The sequence below is a fragment of the Cervus canadensis genome, chromosome 6, assembly GCF_019320065.1.
Source record: "Cervus canadensis isolate Bull #8, Minnesota chromosome 6, ASM1932006v1, whole genome shotgun sequence".
Classification (NCBI taxonomy): Eukaryota; Metazoa; Chordata; class Mammalia; order Artiodactyla; family Cervidae; genus Cervus; species Cervus canadensis.
Window position 1 is genome coordinate 86,408,042 of NC_057391.1, and position 22,095 is coordinate 86,430,136.

A 22,095-nucleotide genomic window follows, 5' to 3' on the forward strand; every position below is an offset into this window, starting at 1 on the left:
TGTGGGGTTAAAAAGATTATGAATTGCAGCAGCGAGAAAACTATAAACAACTAAGTATGTAAAAGGGGTTTATGAATACCACTCCTGTGGGGTTAAAAAGATTATGAATTGCAGCAGCGAGAAAACTATAAACAACTAAGTATGTAAAAGGGGTTTACCAGGGATTATTTCAGTACCAATAATGCAATAATGTGCCTGGTTTTTGTTTATTATTTGAAATATAACCAGAATCAGCTTTAAAAAAAAATTAGGAATAATGTGCAGAGGGGATTCAATAAAGATTTGCCAGGTATGTGAACTTAAATACCTTTAAAAGGACAGTGTAAACACTGACTCTATGTCAGGCACGGCAAAGAGCACGGGTATAGACAGTCTTGCCCAAAGGCCAGTGGTGAGCTGGGCCAGCTCACAGAGACTCTCAGGGAGCCACTGTTGTTCATCTCCCAACTGTGTCTGCAGTGATGCTGTTTGATAGCTTGAAACCAGTCAAATGGGGGCTCTTAAATCACTGAACTTGGCAAATTCTACAGATCAGGGTTCCCCTCTGCCCCCGGAGAACTTGTTTTAGAACACTAATGCCTAGGTTTGACGAAGAACTTACTTCTTCTGGTGGTCTCATTATTATGTTTACATTTCATTTTAGGGCTTACACAGTGATGTCACTCACAAAAACCCTGTGAGAGAGAAAGACGTGACTGCTCCCGTTCTACTGATGAAGTACAGAGAGGTTAAGTAACCTGACAAAGATCCTGTGGCCAGCAAATGGCAAAAATACACAACTCTACTCTTGGTCTTCTGATCCCAGTAAGGCTCTACAAAATCATCTTTGTTGAAATCATCATGAGGTGATAATATCCTTCAAATAACCTTCAAACAGCCTTTAAATATTAATAGCAGTAAGAGTGTTTCATTAAAATATTTTACATTTAAATTCAAAAAATAGGCATGAGAAGGGTAGGTCTTGATGGGAAAAAAATATATAATTTGTGCAGAGAAAAAAAATATGGGTAATGTATCAGCACTTACTAGACTCAGAAAAAGTGATAAATTAAGGTGAAGCCAAAAGACAGATACAACATTTACAGAGCTATTTGTCTATAGCCCTCTAGTACGTAACTCGATATATTAAATCTTTGATGATGACCACTGCTATAAACTACTTTTAATTAATACAAATGAGTCAAAAGTACAGGATTATATTAATAAAACAGCATGAAGTGGGGTTGGCCCTCATGGGTGATTTCGGTTTAAGAGAACAGTACTGAGCTCTCACAATCCCTGGTCTCCTTTTAAGCACATATGCTGCTGCTTTTGTATCACATTAAAGAGTGACTACAAAATCCCTCATCTCAGTCCTCCAAATTAAAAACAAACTAAAAAAGAAAAAAAAAATCTAAGCAGCTAATACCTGCTGCCTGTCCCTCTGGAGAGGTATGAATATACCCGAAACACACCAAAATACAAGGCAACCTAAATATGCTATATTAGTGGTACCCACAGACAGCTACGGAAACAGAGGAGCAAGAGATTTATCTCAACCTCAGCTGAGACACAGCCATCTTCAGTGAATCTGTAACTTCACTTTCACTTTTCAGTGAATCTATAAGAGACGTAAAAAATTAACTGGGCCTTGAAAGGTTAGGCAGCCCTTTTCCTCGGGCAGACTGGGGGGAAAGACAACCCGAACAAAGAGCAGGCAATGAGAAGTTGGAGCAGGAAATGGTTTTCCCTTTGTATGAGGCGCATTGGAAAACAGAAAAAGGCTCCAAGTGTGAACAGCTCAGGTGGGACCACATCAGGGAGGACTAGACTAGATCTGAGACTTCGTTCCAGAGATAGTAATGGGTTTTGAAGGTTTCTGAGCAGGAAGTGATACACTCGGATCAGCGATCTGAAAGAGGCAACACAGGTGGTATCTGAAGACTGAAAGGGAGGAGTTGGGGGTAGAAAGAGAGACTAAGGGGGAAGTAAGGAGGCTCCTCAGAGCTGTGTCTCGTATCTCCACAGTCCAAATAGCAGCTTGAAATCCATTTGCTACTATGACGCACGCTATACTGTTCATATGCCAAGGCGTCCAGGGGCAAATGCAGTTTCTGTCAAGCAGGCCGTACCTCCTGACTTCACCTCCCTCTCAAGAAACCATATTATCAATACAATGTGAGAATGATGTTTTTACACAGATGATCTTGAATCTGCAAGAACTGATTTACCAGCTCCTGCTGGAATGAACATTTATCACACAGCTACATAGTGATGATAAGAATACGAAATACGTCAGTCATAGCAAGAAGAAAAAGAGGGTGCAGTTTCAACATTCCCAGGAAAACTGAAAGTTCCTTGAAAGAACCACTTCTCAATTCATGACCTAACAAATCATGACATATGCATCCTCGGGAAAAACGCCACCTTCCTTTGAGATTCACACTATTTCAACTCTGCCTTCCTTGTTAGCAGTAGCCAACCAACCAGTCATCCTCTTCACTGATGTTTTTGGCATATGACCCATTAACGCCTTCGCAACAGCATCATAAACACGCAAATATCTACCCAACAAACTAACATCAAAGTTATTTGACCCGTTCTCTTCCAACCACTTTCACCCATATTGCACAATGGCAACCCACTGCATTACCACTCGCCTGGACCTCAACTCTGAAAATCGAAGCTCCAGTCGAGGAACTCCTACCAAACAAGCAGCCTGCAGTCATCGATTCCTTTCCCTCCACTCTCTCGCTCCTTTGTCCCTGACACTCCAGTGGTAGCCACGCGGCAGCACATCACCTGCTCCCAGACTGGCCTCGTGCGGTTGGTACCAGCCTTCACCACCACGAACAACTCACTGCACAGCTGCTCTACTCGAGATTCACATCACCAATCCAAGTCCATCCCTATCAACCTTCCCAAGCTTACTGAGCTCTTTCAGAACCGTCAGGAAGATATGCCCTGTCTCCTGCTGAAATCTATCCACTCTGGTATTGATCCAGCCCCTCACATCTCCCCACAGGCCTTCTCCCCCCATCTGTGACAAATGGAACGAACACATTATTTAGTTCATCTTTTAGCCTGTCTGCCACACTGACACTCAAGACTCTACTCTTCTAAAATGTCCTGCTTAGGTTCACAAGATACCATTCTCTTCTGGCTCTCCTCCTGTGTCACATGTGGTTCTTTGTTCTGTATTTCCTAGGAACTCTTTCACAGTTTACGCGACTCTTCCTTTAAACAGTGGTGTCCTAGAATTTCATCCTCTTCTTTCTCCTTGCATAATGTCATCCATACCCTGTGATTTCAACTACCAACAATGGATTACTGACTCCCAAATATCTAACTTGAATCTCAACTTACTCCTCAACTTCTAACCCATTACGTACTAAACTGTTCCACCTAGACTTTCATGATTAGGTTTAAGGTCTCTTCCCCCTAACTCAACAACATGTTAAGAAGCTGAATTTGACATTACCACTCTCTCCAAATATGCTGCTCTGTCTATATTATTCATCTTGACAAACAGCTTCATTATCTATCTAGTCACCCAAAACCAAACCTAGCCAGTCTAGAGTCTAAACCTTTTCCAGTACAGCAAAGTAGTTAAGAACTCAAGTATCTGACTACCTTAGTTCAAGCCCTATCTCTATTACTCTCCAGTGTAAGACCTTGGAAAAGTTACTTCTCACATCTGAATTTCTTCACTGGAGAGGAATTAACATCACACAATCTACAGAGATGATGTATGAAATGAGTAACACACATAAAGTTCTTACAAAAATAAAACCAGCACAATCTAAGTGCTGAAAAAAGTCTGCTAGTATTATTATTGTCACAACCAACCAATCAATATATGATGATATGTATTTTATTTTTTATATATGTATTCATATATATATGTATACATATATATATGTGTATTCTCTTCTCTATATCTCGGATTCTACTTTTGCTTATGGACTCACCAACACTGAAAGACTATTATGCCATACTTCACCAAAATCAAAAGATACAATTTTTTCACATTTTACCTTCTCTGTCTTGGGATGTTATCTTACAATTGATAGCATGTCATGTTTTCATAGGCATAATTTTTTTTCCTAAGCATAGAGCAATGATCCACCTTACAAAGATAGTGTCTTAGGTTACATGAAATAGAATGCAGGCCTCTTACCTATTTCTTCCAGCTTCCATTCTGCTCTGCCCACCCCAACTTAAATAACCCCAAATTCACTACTGCCAGTAGACTAAATAGGACTAAAGAAGAATTAATAAATTAGCTGAAAACATTCTACAAGTGCAGCTTAATTATAGTTAATAATTTCATCTTTATCATAAGCATTTTTATGATAGTTGCATTTCAAGGAATTTTGAGAAAAAATATAATTAATCTGTACAGATTTATGCATGTATTCACCTATTCAACAGATATTTTTAATGTTCCAGGAACTGGGCACTAGGGATATAGTTGTAAACAAGAGTCAAATCCCAATCCTCATGGAGTTTTCATACTAATAAAACGAGATTAAAAAATAAATAGTATGAAATCTATATCGTATGATGATGCATGCTCTAGAGAAAAACTAAAGCAGGAAGGGGGGGATAGATTTATCACACTCCTGACCATCATGTTATGAGATGATTCCCCTGCATGTGATAAATGCTAGTATAATGATACATACATCTTAGACATACTTCCTCAAATCCAAGATCTCAATTATGCATTTACCCAGGCAATTCTGACTTGGAAAAGAAGGGGTAATTCTCAAAAAGCCTTGGGTTTACAAAACCCATAGGCCAATCCTCTTTAGTTACCATACTAATAAGGGCCATGGTTATAGCTTCTATGGCCTTGACAAGTCTTTGCCTTTTATATTTTAGAAGATCATAAATGTTGAATGAGGGCACGTTTCAGGTCCATGACTTACTGCCACCTATGTCTGCCTTTCCTGAACTCCCCGAATAGCTAAATGTTCTTTTTAAAGGGTTTCAGTCCTCTGCAATAGGTGCTCCCAGGTCGCTATAACTCATTCCAACCTGGCCGAACAGGCACGAATACGCCTCTTTATTGTTAGTTTTCTCTCTCCTTCAGTGCTTGGGAATACAGAACGATCTCTAAAAGTTTACGCTTTATTAACTTCATGAGCCACCAGAAAATTTCCTCCAGTATTATCAGGATAACTCAGCGCAGGTACCTTCAGGGTCCTAATATGATTCTCAGCCTCACTCTTTTCCTTCTTGAAGTGCTTCATCAGCTCCTGGATATTTTGTTCGTGTTTCGTTTTCACACTCTGCAAAGATGATGTGAGATCTTCCAGCTCCCTCTGGTGAATGTTTCTTTCGAGCTTTAACTGAGTAATGATTGTAGCTGTTTCCTCATCTTTAGATTTTGCTTCTGTCCTGAGGTCAGAAAGGTTCTTGAGGACCTCTTTCCTGGCTCTCTGTTCCTCTGCCAATTTATTTGCAAGGTCTGCCCGGATGGCACTCAAGTCCTTGATGGCCTCTTGCATCTCAAGAAGTTGAGCTTTGTCCTTGGCCTGGCTCTCCTTCAGCTCTGCAATTTGTTCCTCCAGGTGAGCTTTCTCAGCTTTCACCTGGCTTTGAATCTTATTCTGTTTTTTCAATTCACTTTCTAGCCTATGGATAGTATCCAGGGAATCCTTGACTTCCAATTCAAGATCAGCTTGATGAGACTTAACATCACTTAGCTTCTGCTCCTTACAATGAAGCTCCTCCTCTTGAAGGGCACGCTTGGTCAGCACATCGTTTAATTCCTTTCGAAGACTCTCTATTTGTTGCAGCGCTGCATAAAGCTGGCTTTTCAGTTCATCCTTTTCTTTTAAAATCTATCAGATTAGAAACAGAAAGCAAAAATTACTGTAAAATTCACCATATACACTACCAGAAAACAAAATAAAGTTTAAGCCACAAGGAGAAGAAAATTTCATAAAAAAATACTTTGTATTTTTTCTGGTTTTAAATAAAAAATACTTTTTTAGGCTAGAAAAATACAATTGTTCTGAAGTAGTACCACATTGAGATATATGTTTCAGGTTTTCATCACCAAAATGCATCCATCCATGATCATAAATAATTACTTAAAGCTAAGATAAAATTGATCAGAAGAACGGGAGAAAAAGACTCCAGTTATTATTTACCAGAGGTTAAAATAATACAATGTTACTTAAAATAACAATGATTTGCATTTCAATGGCACACTTTTTAAAAGGAGAAACCTCAAAACAGATAGGGAAGATAACGTGAAGAAGAACGTAGATACAGAAAGGTTTTGGTAGGATCAGTCACTGTTAATCAAATAATGTAATTTGATTAGTGCCAAGAAACACACCAGTATGTAATGTGGAGGTCTTTAAGTTCAATAAAGGTAGAAATAAGGTTAATTTAAGAGCTGGAAAGGTTGGGAAGGGACTCATGAGAAAAGTCAAAGGACCAAAAGGCCATCACCCTCTGCCAGCCTCTTTGGGGGTTAAGGCTATTGCTCAGGGACAAAGGCCAAGAACTAACCCTTTAATCCTCACCATCCATCGATGCAAATGAAAAAGCCAACAGCTAAGGAAGCTTAAACTGCCCCCTCTCCCCCAACACTGACACCAATAGCATCTCTGTACACCTGTTTACTGATGCCTACCATAGTTTGAACCCAGGGGGAAAAAAAAAATTAAGATTCTCATTTTAGAATTAGAAATGAGTTAAAATGCAAGTACTTTAAGACATTTTTATACTTTATATTTTGCACCTCAATGTGAAACAATTCATGATAAAATGAGTCCATCACTTCAAAAAAAATGGTCTCCTCAAATTTCTAACAGGGAGAAACAGCATGAAGCTAACAGGAGAAATAATAAAAGGGAGTGATTAAGCAGCTGAGCTCTGACCAGGAGAACTGGATTCTCAGCCTAGGCATAAGTAGTTCTATGGCCCTAAAGAAATTGCTTATCCTTATAAAGATAATAAAAGCTACATCATAGGGTTGTGATAAAGACAACTGGGAAGGGGGAAGTAAAGAGAGGGGGTGGGATTTAAGTTTAAGGAGAAACCAGGAGTCTCCGGGGTGTACTTATGCAAGATAGTGATCAAAACTGTGAAGAGAGGGGTTCACTGATAAAGTACTGTTCCAGATTGAAAAGTCTCTAGAACACAGAGGAAACAGTTCACTTCAGAGAGAATTTAAGGCAGGAAAAATGGCTAGAAATAATCATAAGCCTAAGGGCGGATGTTGGAGAAGGAAATGGCAACCCACTCCAGTATTCTTGCCTGAGAAATCCCACAGACAGAGGAGCCTGGTGGGCTATGGTCCATGGGGTTGAAAAAGAGTTGGTCATGACTGAGTGACTAAACAAGGGCAGATGTATTCTTTTTCTATTGCAGTGTAGCAAATCCCAACAAATTTCATAGCTTAACAACAACACCCATTTATTAGCTCACTGTTTCCAGCTTGTCAATCCTGGCAAGCAATTCTGCCTTCTGTCTCCTGATGCTAAAATCAAGATGTCAGCTAACCTGGGCTCTTATCTGGAGGCTTTGAGGGAGAATCTACTTCCAAGCTCATTCATGGTGCTGGCAATTTAGTTCTGTGCACCTAGGACATGGGTCCCTGTTACCTTTGCTAGCTTTGGGCCAGCTGTTTTTCTGAGCTTCTAAAAGCCATCGTAACACTGTTTATAATAGCCAGGACATGGAAGCAACCTAGATGCCCATCAGCAGATGAATGGATAAGGAAGCTGTGGTACATATACTCAATGGAATATTACTCAGCCATTAAAAAGAATTCATTTGAATCAGTTCTAATGAGATGGATGAAACTGGAGCCCATTATACAGAGTGAAGTAAGCCAGAAAGATAAAGACCAATACAGTATACTAACACATATATATGGAATTTAGAAAGATGGTAATGATAACCCTATATGCAAAACAGAAAAAGAGACACAGATGTACAGAACAGACTTTTGGACTCTGTGGGAGAAGGCGAGGGTGGGATGTTTAGAGAGAACAGCATCAAAGCATGTATATTATCAAGAGTGAAACAGATCACCAGCCCAGGTTGGATGCATGAGACAAGTGCTCAGGGCTGGTGCACTGGGAAGACCCAGAGGGATCGGGTGGAGAGGGAGGTGGGAGGGGGTATCGGGATGGGGAATACATTTAAATCCATGGCTGATTCATGTCAATGTATGGCAAAAACCACTACAATACTGTAAAGTAATTAGCCTCCAACTAACAAAAATAAATGGAAAAAAATTGGAAAAAAAAAATAAAATTAAAGCCACTCGCACTCCTTGGATTATGGACTCCTCTGTCTCTGCAGCCAGTAACATTCCACACCGAATCCTTCTCAAGTTTTGAATCCCTCTGACTTCCCCTTCTCCCAACAATCAGAAAGATTTATCTGCTTTTAAGGTCTCCTATGATTAGACTAGGCCCATTCAGACAATCTCCTCACCTTAAAATCAACATTGTGCCATATAACATCATCATGGCATTGAAATTTCATCCATATTCTCAGCTTCTGGAAACTAGGCTGAGGTATCTTTGGGAGGTCACTCTATGCACCGCATTAAAGAAGACAAAACTGACAGAATCCAGTCTTGGCTGTAACGATAACATAAGGAGGGACCCAAGAATAAGGAAGGTGGCTTAAACATAGTGATTAACCTTTGGAACAGATAACATAGGCCCCTGGCCTTGAGTTAAGAGACTTCCATGAAGCCCTGAAGATATCAGTAAAAATCATGTATTCGAGATGAAGTTGTAGTGGATAAAATATCTTTGATTGCAAAATACCATATTTATTTTTGTCACATGATGGGAAGAGCAGGATGGGGTGTTTCAAGAAGAGTCCTCCAAAACTCAGATCCTGCCAAGCTACAACTCTCTGGGTTTTGCCCTCACCTTCAGTGTTCCAAGTGTTACATCAATTCAGGACAGCAGTGACAGCCTTAGAGCAGACAGTCCCAGACTATGTTGGTCAAGTTTGGAATTTCTTTGGCAATATACGTACTAAAAGCTAAGTAACTTCTATTTTCTTTTGGTTAATGCTTGGCTAGTAGCCATAGCCCAAGATGTGTCTAGACATTGACTCCGAGTCTGAAAATGTCAGTGTCTTAACCACCACCTCAGTATCCGGGAGATTCCTGGGGGCCCTCAGTTGAATAACCTTTATCTTGAGGGAATTCAGAACAATGGACTTGGGTCTCCTTTGGCCAGAAATGCTTGAGTAGATGTGCCTGGGCCTGAGAAATCGGCTTGTTTTTTTACCTCATTTAAATTTCTGCTAAATGTCCTACCTCCCTCTCTTACTTGGACTAACCTTAGTATGAATAGACGATTTGGCTTTTCCAACTATGAAAGACTCCAAATTATCAGACTCAGTAAATATGGGCTATAGATGGCAGATTTTCAGTCTCCCAATGCCCCAAGATCTTTCTCTCTGCTTTTAGACAGGCCAGTTTCAACCTGTGTTTATCGTTCTCTTCTGGGAGTTTTCTAACGGCTCCGATAACTATACAACAGACTCCAACATCTAAAGTGTTCCTGAAGTGAAGTGAAAGCTCCTCAGTCGTATCTGACTCTTTGCAACCCCATGGACTATGCAGTCCAAGGAATTCTCCAGGCCAGAATACTGGAGTGGGTAGCCTTTACCTTCTCCAGGGGATCTTCCCAACCCAAGGATTGAACCAAGGTCCCCCGCATTACAGGCAGATTCTTTACCAGCTGAGTGACAAGGGAAGCCCAAAGTCACTTACCTACTGATCACATAATACCATCCCCTGAAGCACATCATCAAGACCCAAAGGCATGACTTCTAACGGCTCAGTTACCGCCAATAGCATGGTGCAGTTTTCCAGCCTTCCCTTGAGAAAAGTCTGATCATCCCAGTTCTCACCCTACTTCTCCACTTCGTCAATCATTTTAGGTTTGTCGACTGACAGCTCCTTACTCCTAGAATTGATGTTTCATATTAGCTTGAATGTTTTTCTGCTGCAAGTAAGAGAAAACTCCAATTCAAGCGAGCTTAAACTACAAGGTGATTTACCATCATTCCAAGCAGAACTGCTCCAGACACAGCAGGTCAGAGCGCTAGGTCCACTGCTCTGCATCGCGTTCAGCAATACCTTCCCTCCTAATGAGGCTGCATTCTCAGGATCATCGCCTGATCTCAGCCTCAGCCATTTCTAGCATCACGGTCAAACAAAATAATGTTCAGAGAAGGAGGACAACTCCCTCCTAGTGTATCTTTTTTAGGAATGAGTAAAATTTATCAGAAGCTCCCCAACAGTCTTCATAGTTCATCCTTCAAATGAAGAATAGTTCTTGATCAGAAGAGGGCTAGATGCCTAGCAACTGGTCTACATTAATTGTTTGTAATGTGATGGAATGAATTGGGCTGGGGTCGGGGAGGAAACCAAGATCACTGCAGGAGCCAATATACATGATATTCTATGTAAGTTTTGCTGGTACCACTCAAGAGCAGCAACAGAATAAGTAGAGGGTTAGGTAGATCCCAGATTGAAGATCAACAAAATGTGTGGGGTGGAAGTTAAGAAACTGAAGATGCCAGTGAACATGTCACCAGATTAGCTTTTCGTGAAGTCCAGTCTGAGAGGGGAAAAAAAACTGATTCCAAGAAACAGCTGGTCAACCAATGAAATGTGGGAAGGTGAAAATCTGATGGTAATACTTAAAAGAGGAAAAAGGAATAAAAGTAATGTGGATAATCAGAGACTGAAATTTTAGAACTATAAGATCTGAACACAAATTATAGATGATGACAAATTTTAGCCATAGAAATTAGCTGCAGAGTGATTGGAAAGTCACTATACAACAGGAAGCTAGTGAAATATAAAAACACAGAGTCCAATGGGCTGCTGACTTAAACTTGGAGATCACCAAAGATAATAGCAAAATTATATGTAATGAAACAGGTTGAAGGGAAGCCAGGTGTGAAAATTCTTGAGAAAAGTGGAGGCTTAATGGAGACATAAGTAGCAGTCAGGAGAAATGGGAAGGGAATGTTCTAACCGAGCACTGTTTCCATTGAAGAAGAGCTATAGAGGAAGATAATGAAAGAAGGATTGAAAATGGCTGGTATGACCCCAAAGGAATGACACTGCTTAAAACCATGGTGATTTATGGGATCAGGAATCAACTCCTCAAAGGCCTGACTATCAAGTCTGTACAGGTTTTTCTTTTTTTTAGGGAACCAAAAGGTAGGCAAGAAAAATTTTTAAAGAAAACAAAAGTTAATTTTCTGCACAGAAGGAAACATGCAGAGACTGCTGGGCTATACTAACATATCGGTACTCTAGCCTTTCTTAAATTGCTTATGACAGGACTGCATACACATTTTAAAAGTGTGCACTTTAGCACTGATCCTCCTTACTTTTCAACCATTAAGAAATTCACATTTGAAAAGATAGTATATATTACATACGGCTCTTTTATTTCCCTCAGCATGAAAGCAATACACAGAAGGAAAAGATGGCAATTTAAGATTCTCGAAGTCAAATATTATCAAGGAAAAAGCTCAATACATGGGCAAGTCAATCATCCTGCCAACTCAGTAAGAAAAAGCAAGACAAATAAAACCTAAGAATTGTTCCCATTATCCATGTTAAGAAAAAAAAAAACAACACATGAATTTGGAAACATTCAGAAAAGCATACATGATGATCAAAACCCGAACTGAAATATTTTTTCTTATTATTTTTAAAGCACATATAAAAACCAATGACTTCAAAAGCACTTTAAAAGAAAAAAAGGCAAAAATATCACAATGCTTGATGATTATTTATATCAGTAGAATGCTGGGTCTTCAATCGAACGTTATATATATCGATAGAATATTACGCCATCTATATATCTCCGAAGAATATCATGATTCCCTGATGTAAACATTCATGTCAGTGTCTTTTAAGGAATGTATACATACTGACCTGTCTGGATTTTTTCTGCAATGATATGCTATTTGTTTGCTGTGCCATATTCTTCAATAATGAAGCAGTTTTGTAATATGATATACATCTGACATCTTACCAAGATTCCATAATGCATTGTAAAAAGCAAGGGGGAAGAAAAAATAAGAGCAATAGTTAAGAGAATAAAAGCTTTGGGCTTTCTAATGAATTTTTAAGTGGCACATCTTAAAGTAGAAAATAAGTGAACCTGGAAAAAGATAGATGGAAGTAGGCAAGGAACTATTTTGAAAATGCAAAGACTGCATCTGTTGAGCACATGAAAGGGCTCAATAAAGTTACTTATTAAACAATTAATTCATTCTCTAAACTATAACATGCTTTATTTGTAAACCAGTATCATTTTTACTTTAACATACACTTCCAAATATATCCTGGAGTCACTTTTGGAAAGTAATTAGTCCTAAAAAAAAAAACAAAAAATGAGTAGACTGTCTTACTACTGCCCTATTTTATTCAAAATTAAATATTCTTCAGAGGCATTATTCAGTAAGGTATTAAAGATATACTTTTTCCCAAGTTATTTACAATGTATTTCCATATCACAGACTTACTGGACACTTGAATTTGCAGTAAAATATCTGTTACCCTTTCTTCTTTGATTAACCATTGCTCTAACTGTGACATGCTGCATTAATTTTTAAGGTTTTTAAAGTGGAAATTACAATGCCTGCTGTGATAATTGTAATACTACCCTAACTGTGGCAATCACTTTAAAACTACTTCTCTGCTTATCATTAGCAATGCTAAGTGATAAAAATAACTTTAGCAGGAGTATTCTGGGAAGTGATTGTTTAACAATTTTTAATATTCTAAAAAGCTCAGTTGAGAAAACTCTCCTGGGTTAGGATACTGTCTGATGACATGGACCCTTCTAAATTTCCTCTCATTAAGCAAAATCCCCAGATGGCTCTCAATCAATCAATTTCCCCAACCCCTCTTCTCTCTCCCTACCTCCATTATAGGCAGACTCATTGAACCAATTGCCAAACCAGGCTGACAACAGAATAATCAAAGTAGACCAATTTCCTGGGATCAAATCAATTCACATTCAAGTCTGAAAGCTTCAGAAGGGCTTTACCTTGGGGCAATGAGTCACCTATTAAGTGTCAGGTGGGTTAAAGTGAAAAGCATTCCACAGTCAGTGCAAAGTGATCACTTCCTCCATCTTTTATATGTCTAAGAAATTCGTATGTAAAAATGAAAGCATCGTGTCCATGACAGCTCATCTGTCATGAAATAAGCATCTATCATTCTTAAGTGCTGACAATTGATTTTATAGGTGTAATTGCCCTACATTTTGCTTTCTTTTGAAAGAAAGTCAACTTATCCAAATGATTATTCTTCTGAAACAATCAGAGTTCTTGACAAGTGACAAATGACAATGCAGAAGTGATAAACCAAGACTAAACATGGATAAAAATCAATCATGACTTTCCTGCTTATTATCTTATAAACATCTGGGTTTAATTCAATGCAAAGATACAGTTGAGAATCAACACAGGAGCATAAAATCCATTTAAAATAACCGATTATACAAGAGAAAAGATGACGTTAAATGCATACACAGATCAATGAAATGCTTTCTGTTGCTATCAAAGGAGCACAAAAGTCTTCAAGAGGCTTGAGACCTGACAATACTGCTCAGTGAGATTATCAATGCTACTCACTTAACTAAAATTACAGCTGCTGCCAGAAAATGGTCCAGTAGTAATGACTGCATCTTAAATGCTGCTTTCCAACCAATACTGAAGTTGAGATACACAAATAAATGAGATTTTAAAATACATTCACTGGAGGAAAAGACATGTGATATTAAGGAAGATTTTGTGATTTTCTTCCATTTGGATATTAAAGAATAATTTCAAATTAGGGCATAGCAATCCACTCCCATGGACAGAGGAGCCTGGCAGGCTACATACAGTCCATGGGTTCACAAAGAATCAGACATGACTGAGCAACTTAGCACGGGGAGTACTAGGGAACTAAAAGCTAAAATAGAGGAGAAGAGTGGATCTGTTTTAAGAATTAACTCTGCAAAGCCACAGAATGTTAAACTACCACAAAGGCTGTACAAAGATTTTCTCTGTGTACCTTGAGACAGTGAAGACACAGAGACTCTTCTACCAAGAACCTCTTGATAGGTTACACACACAGCACGGCACTCAAGAGTTTGTTCAAAGGACAAATGAGTGAATGGTCGGTCACAGCAGAAATCATTCCTCAGGAATGTGGCTTTCGTACCTGATTATTCTTGTCTGACAGTTGATCGAGACTTTCAGATTGCTTCTCCAGTGCGCGTTCTAACTTCTTATGCTTAAGCTTCCACTGCCTAATGGACTCCTGAGCTTTCAGCTTCAGCTCCTCTCTCCTCTTCTCTGCCTCCTGTCTCAGGCCCTCGGACTGCTGGAGCTCCAGAAGGTACTGCTCGGCCTGCTTGGTGGCCTCCTCGGCGTGCTGAGTCAGCTTCGTGATCTGCAGGTCAGCTCGCTTGTGTTTGGCGTCACACGTCTCAAAGTGCTTCTGGATCTCCTTCAGTTCATCCAACATCTCTAGCTGCTGTTTTTCCCTGTTCTCCAGCTCATGGGTTAAATTCTAGGAATGAAGCATGTGAAGGATCAGGAACATGTTCTTGTTAACATTGGATGTGTAATATATCATCAAACAGGAGTCACTAATGTCATCAAATTATCAATCCATCTAGAAAGTACGATCCTTTTCCATGTATCTCATGATCATATTAATTGAGAATAATTTGTTATAAAAGTATTTTCATTTTTAGACTACTTCATTATTTAAGAAGGGAAAATATGTTTTTTTTTTTTTCCCAATTGACTGTCAGTAAAACAGAAAGCCTTGTTGATGAGGAAAACAACATGTATTACTTTCGTAAGAATCTAGTGTCTTGTATAATGAAAGAAATGTCAATGCTTTAGAATTTGTCAGATTGTCAGAGCAATTATATGCCATCACACATAATGCTTCACTTTCTGACAGCAAATAAAATTTTGTGATAATAAAATAAAAATCTGTAACAAAAAAAAGAACATTGATGACACAAGCACCAGTATAGACAATACTGTAATGTGAAAGTCCATTTAAATGTGATAAATTACTTATAGATAGGTTATTTGACTGGAAATACATAATGTTATAAGTTGATAAACTTATGTCAAGCTTATACAAATCAATGAAGGACAGATTTTCAATTTATAAATTTAAATTTACGTGGAATACTTACCCATTCAAGAAAAAAACTCGAACTCTTAAAATCTACTTTCGCTAAACCGGTGGTAAGCAGTGGTTTAGCCACTAAGTCAGGTCCAACTCTTGCGACCCTACAGACTCTAGCCCACCAGGCTCCTCAGCCCATGAGATTTCCCAGGCAAGAACACTGGAGGGGTTGCCATTTCCTTCTCCAGGGGATCTTCCCAACCCAGGAGGGAACCAGTTTCTCCCGCCCTGGCAGGCAGATTCTTCACCAATTGAGCCACCAGGGATGCCCCCTCCCCAAACCAGAGTTGGTCAATAACACACTTGGAACTTATACTAAATCATCATAATTCAAATGCATTTTTAATTTGAGAAGAGTGAGCAAATACTGATTTTTAACTTCAAAAATGAGAGTACATTATATAACATTTTATACACATAAAAGAATGTTATCATTGTTAACAGTTAAGCCACTCTTGTAAAGCTCTGGAAGTCAGTGAGAAATTCAGAAACAAGTGCCTACGATGTATCTCAAAAGCTGCTCCTTCTGAGCCTTTAGTTTCAAATACTTGTGGTTACAAAAGTAACACGAAAAGGTCATATGTTCAAGTAAGATTGGGTTCAGGAAGCTAAAATGACTGTGAGCTGGACAAACAATAAAATATCACCTACATTGTACTGAAGCACCTATAAACAGACTGGAAACATTTAAAAACCTCCTCTAAGAGCAGATTATCAGTTCCAGATTCAGCATCCCTCAACTGTGGCTCAAATCAAGTTAAATATAATTTCTCTCATGATTAAAGTCATGATTTGACATTATGGCAACAACATATAAATAATGCCTCTAAAACAAGAGGTTTGCATTTGCTCAGTTTGCTAAATCCAACGCAGCTTGGAAGAGATGAGTCACTCCTTTATCCACCCAAACAAAACAGTAAATTGAGAACTGTGCACTTGTGTGGAAAATTCTAAAATGAGATCAGAAAACCCTAGTGATGGTGGTTTACCCTTTTGCCCTTATCTAAAAGTTTTACCACTAGGCCAGAAATCAACTTTATTAAACAAGCAGTATTCAAGTGGTTTCTACATCAACAGAGAGATCCCATTTTTCCTCCCACAACAAAGACTTGGGAGAGCAGTTATACTTCTGATGTGTTAGGCACATAGTTTATAAAAAGGTTAATAAGATCTGGCTTCAACACCAAAGAAGATGATAATCTAACTGGGGAGATATTCACACCAACAACTAAATTACAATAGTGGGTAGTACAAGGCGCTAAAATATGACGGACAGTTATTTGAACGAGTCTATATTTTACAGTGTGGCTGGGGAGAGTCTCTCTTAGGCGGTGACATAAAAGTTGAGATCTATACCAGTCCAAGTTTGATGCATGAAATAGGGCACTTAAAGCCAGTGCACTGGGACGACCCTGAGGGAGGGGATGGGGAGGGAGGGGGGAGGGGGATTCAGGATGGGGGACACATGTACATCCATGGCTGATTCATGTCAATGTATGGCAAAAACCAACGCAATACCGTACAGTTATTAGCCTCCAATTAAAATAAATTAATTAATTTTAAAAAAAGAGTTGTGATCTAAATGAGACAGAGCCAGCAATAATGATAACAACAACAACTAAGGTTTATTGAGCAGTTAAGTTGTGCAAGGGATAGTACAAATGCTTTATATGAGTTACTTCACTCAATCCCACCACAAAACTAAAGTAAGGCACTCATTATCTTTATTTGAGTGACAGTCAACCACCACTTGGAACTTGCCAAAGATCATATACCTAACAAGTGAGGGCACAGCATTCAGACTCAGACAGTCTGAGTCCAGAGCCCGTTTTCAACTCATTACTAAGCTTTCAGACTTCCAGATGGACCCTAACTCCATGTGTCTACAGTCACTCACTCCTATAGACCTATCCTAGTGTTGTTTTTAGAACCGTCACCTTTGAAGTAAGAGTATACCCAACCCTCTTTCCCCCCATTATCTCCTCCTCTGGCTTTGTCTACCCATCTGCCCAGCTCCCTTTTCTCCTAATACATTTGCTCTTCATTGCCAAAAGGAGATGATATTCCTTTTACTGGCTTGAGATCCAGGCTCTTTAACCTAAATAAGTAATATTTCGCTTTAGCCACTCTCCTGCTTACATCTCAAACTCCTTTTAGACCTATTCAACTACTGAACTTGAATAGTAAAACATCTCTGTAGGACCTAAAAAAAATCTCCTATTTCCCATATCAGGTTACCAAGTGCTCCAAGGAAAATCACAAATGAGTGTCAGGGGATGTGAAGAGACACTGAAAGCCACCCTCAGTGCCCAGAGATTCTTCAGCATGCCCCTACCTGGTACAGTGTGCACTCTCTGAACCTACCAGCTTTTTCACTCACTGTAGCATACATAATAATCTAGTTCTCCCCCTGAAAAATAACACTGAGGCTATTAGGCAAGACACCCCCCAAATTTCCTACATGTACCATCCTGAATCTTCCCAGCAGTTAAGGAAAAGGGACCTTTCTTCTTTAGACAAATCAGCCTACCTTGGTTCCTTCCTTCCACATCCATCAAGGACTTCACTACACCAGTTAGGCCTTCTCTTTTCTTACTATATCATTCTTCTCTATTATTCTCATCTTTTAAAAAAAAACAAAAACCTAATTTTTTAAGTGAAACAAACAAAAACCCTTTATCAATCTGACATGACCTTCTCACCAGCATCCTGTCCTCTTCTTGTTAAAAACTCCTGCGAAGAGCAGTCCACACTTGATGCCCCACAGTCTTATTTCCAATCCACTTCTCAGTTCACTGGCTCTGGTTTCCAGCCTGATCACCCAATTAAAATAACTCTCATCAAGATCCCCAAAGATAACCTAAAGCCAAATACAGTGGGCTCTATAAATCCTTCCTACTATCCTTGTTGCATGTGACACTGCCAATCACTTCTTAAACCTACCTCTCTTCTTCCTTTATTTTCATAATACACTCCTCACTAGTTCTCCTTTTTCTTTCACAATCTCCTTTCCTGGGCCTCTTCAACTATTTGGCCTTTAAATAGAGATAACTGTACAGGTTTCTAGTATTAAGCATCACTCCATCTATAAAATGTCTTTGGTGGTAAACAAGTATGTAGGTAAACAGAGATCTAAGTGATTCCTAATTCAGAACCAGACTGATCTTAACTCCAGATTTTTAAATATCTACTTGCATAATGAGTCTCTACACCTGATAATCCTACAGGCATCTTAATTTTAGCACATCAAAAAAGTAAGTTCACTGGATGCCCAACTCCTAACAAAAAGACAGTCCTATTAAAATAGCAGTAAATCTCCACTGAGGGAGGGTAAAAATGGAGCTGGACTTGTGTATTTAAGCACAGAGAGTCAGAAATAGCTGCTGTAGGAAAGAGAAAATGAGAAATGCTTAAAAACTGACAAACAGAAGTAAGGTTACAACTAGATTGTCTCAAATTTGCAAAGGACCCAAGAGTAGATGAAATTCTCCACATTTCTCCAGCAACTCTTTTGAATCCAGAATTAAAATAAATCCAGCATTATTTATCCTCTGTTAATTACAGAGCAACAAGAATAGGCATAGGATTAATAAATGCAAGCCCAGAGTTTAACAAAATAAATTCCTTTTGTTCTCACATTTTAAAACTGCAGACTTTCATACTAACAGATAACAGACAATATTTCACTTTGAAGAATATGTGAAAACATCGTGGCGCTGACTGAACATGTGAGTGAAAGTGAACAGAAAAGGGGTGGTTCTTAGTATAAATAAGGTGTCCTCACTCTTGATGGGAAGGTAGGTTTCAGTGTGAGCAGGACGAACACAGCCTCCAAATGCCCTGAGCCTGGAAACTGTGGCGACTGCTTTGCTCCTGTCAATCTGACTGCATCATGCTTCAGGTAAAACTTACCAGAGAACTCCTTCCTACGTTCTTTCCTCACTCCTTCGTGGAGTCTACTCAGCCACTTTTTTGACATTCTCTTTAATCCATCTTCCTCAGAAAACCAATCAGAATCATCTAATTATAATAAACATTTCTCCCTCATCAATCAAAAGACTATTCTATAGAACCCTCAAAACAATTCCTCCAATAAACACCCACACACAGAGCACACATGAAGCGTACACATACATCATCAATGCAGGGATAAATGCTATCAAGGCAGGCACATATAGCAGACATTAGTAACCTCCTATGTACCACATGAAACATTAAATGGAAAGCAATTTTATTATGTATTCCATTATGATGATTTTCAATTCCAACAATACCATCATACATTCCTGGACGCATCTTCTACCCTGAAGAACTTTTTTATATTTAAACTGTGTAAAATTATCTCAGTTACTAAACCAGGTGGTTAAATTTTATATCACTTAATTAACCCATTATTTATTTCCTACTATATAAGTACCATCAAAGATAGGAATAAACCAAAGTAACAGAAACATACTTTTTATCAAGAATTCCTTCCAGTTGGACGGGAGAGAAAAACTTGAGCATCCTATAGAGAACCTTTCAGAGTCTGTGGTTGGACTTGAGAACTAAACTAACATAATATAGATTAACAGGAGAAAAGAATATGAATTTTATTTAATAATTTTATGTATACGTAGGAGCCATCACAGAAAAAAGAAGACCCAAAGAAGTGGTTAGGACTGAGATCTCATATACTTGAATAAAGAATTTAAGGAGAGATGACAAGATAAAAGAAAAGGGATTTAATAATGGAAAAGTGATTAGGAAATCTAAGGGGAAAATGAATGGAAGATAAGAGGACTGAAGCTGAAGCTCCAATACTTTGGCCACCTGGTGCGCAGAGCCAACTCACTGGAAAAGACCCTAATGCTGAGAAAGATTGAAGGCAGGAGGAGAAGGGGACGACAGAGGATGAGATGGTTGGATGGCATCACCAACTCAATGGACATGAGCGTGAGCAAACTCCAGGAAATACAGGACAGGGAAGCCTGGCATGCTGCAGTCCATTGGATTGCAAGGAGTTGGACACGAATGAGCCACTGAACAACAAGGGTGATTTTAGGTTTGTTTGTACAGATCCATTTTGGCATCAACTCCCAGTTTTCCTTGATGAGAATGCTATTCTCTTCCTGATACAGGGAGGGCACCTTCCTCATGGGAAATACTGACTTGCTTTTAGGTACAACGAGGAGGTCACAGACCCCTTTCTGCATCTACTGGTTCTCAAGCGCCCTCAGCTGAATAAAATCAATACGCCAACATGGCATAATTTGGGAAAGCATGCTCTGATTTCCTTCAGGTTACACTACCAAAAAATTTACAAACTCTCTAATTTACTAAAACTTTATACATTTGAATGGATTTTTCTCTTGCCTTCTTCAGATGGGAAAATATATTAATGGTCAGCTGTGTTAAGGGTCTCAGGTTTGGTGATAGCTAGGATTCACAGAACTGGAAGCCTACAGGTGCCCTTACTAAGATTTATCAGGATGAGAAGACAGAAGGCCAACTGGCAAAGGGAACAGGACACGTGGGGCAGACCAGCGGAAATCAGGCACGAGTCTCCAAGAGCCTCCTTCCCGAGGGTCACACAAGACGTGCTCAGTTCTTCCAGCCGTGAGCTCTGACACTTGTGAAGCACTGTCTACCAGGGAAGCTCATCAGATACTCAGTGCCCAAAGTTTTAATTAGGGGCTGGTCACTTAGGTACTATCTGCCTCGTGTGTGCGCTCAGTTGCTTCAGTCACGTCCGACTCTTTGCGACCCCATGGACTGTAGCCCACCAGGCTCCTCTGTCCATGGGGATTCTCCAGGCAAGAATACTGGAGAGGGTTGCCGTGCCCTCCTCCAGGGGATCTTTCCAACCCAGGGATGGAACCGATGTCTCTTATGTCTCCTGCATTTGCAGGTGGGTTCTAATGCCTAGTATTGTATAACAAAATCTCAGACTCCTAGGAAGAAAGCAGGTGTTCAGTAGAGACCACATTTTGTTTGTACAAAACGTCCAGGCACAGTGAGCTACCCTTATTACTTAGGGAAGATCTCATATCAGTGTAGAGAAATGATTATCACTCCAGTTCCTGGATGCCAGACAAATACCTACCTTGCAAGCAGACCCTCCTGAGGAAAGCTGCCTCTGGTCTACTAACTTAACTCCTCTCTTCCCAGGAGTAAAATGGCCAAAGGACAGAAAGGAAAAAATAAGGCCCTAAATAAGTTCTTAATTAAAAAACAATTAACTATAAATAATACCTGTAAAATAATGCATATAGAAGATAATAGAAAAGAACACTCTCCCTTTAAAATTGATTGGCTTTGGCTGCCACTGGCTCCCTTGTTAACAGCTGCAGTGGTTGTATTCAAATTCTAAGAAAACTAGACAGCCCATTCATATGAATAAGGCATTAAAACACAAAATAGACCAAAAAAAAGAGAGATTCTATTAAAAATAAAACATGGATAGGACCCACCATAAACTCTAGCTTTAACCAATCACATATCTAAGATCATAATTTTACATATTTTGATTACAAAAGGATATTTATCACTTGAAATTATAAAAGTGGAAAAACTGGATATGGTAGGAGAATAATGGAGCAAATTTACAGAATTAAGAAATCAGCTCTGTCTGGCATACAAAAATCTTTCCACCCACCTTCTTCCTATTTCTCATATTCATGAAGAATTGTTAAGCCTACATTTAAAACATTTTTTCCATGAGGGATTAGGGACACAAAGTCCTAAACCTATGGTGTAGGTGGTAACAATGATCATTTGTTCACTGATGTAACTAAAATACAATTAAATACAATTTTTCCTCTATTCTTAATTGACACTCAACACACACAAAAGATTGGGCAACTTAGTGAACATTTAAAAATGAAAACCTGGCCCCAAAT

The 22,095-nt window shown here is 39.1% G+C and overlaps 1 protein-coding gene across 3 annotated transcripts in view; it reads right to left on the reverse strand.

Annotated features, from left to right (window-relative positions):
- The window catches only part of CEP128 (centrosomal protein 128), a 465,565-nt gene that overhangs the window by 297,033 nt on the left and 146,437 nt on the right, over positions 1-22,095 (reverse strand). For all 3 annotated transcript variants that reach the window (XM_043472686.1, XM_043472687.1, XM_043472685.1), the window contains 2 exons: positions 14,225-14,575; positions 5,181-5,831 (listed from right to left, as the gene is read on the reverse strand). In XM_043472686.1, coding sequence (XP_043328621.1) covers positions 5,181-5,831; positions 14,225-14,575 — 1,002 coding nt within the window. The remainder of the gene's footprint in view (positions 1-5,180; positions 5,832-14,224; positions 14,576-22,095) is intronic.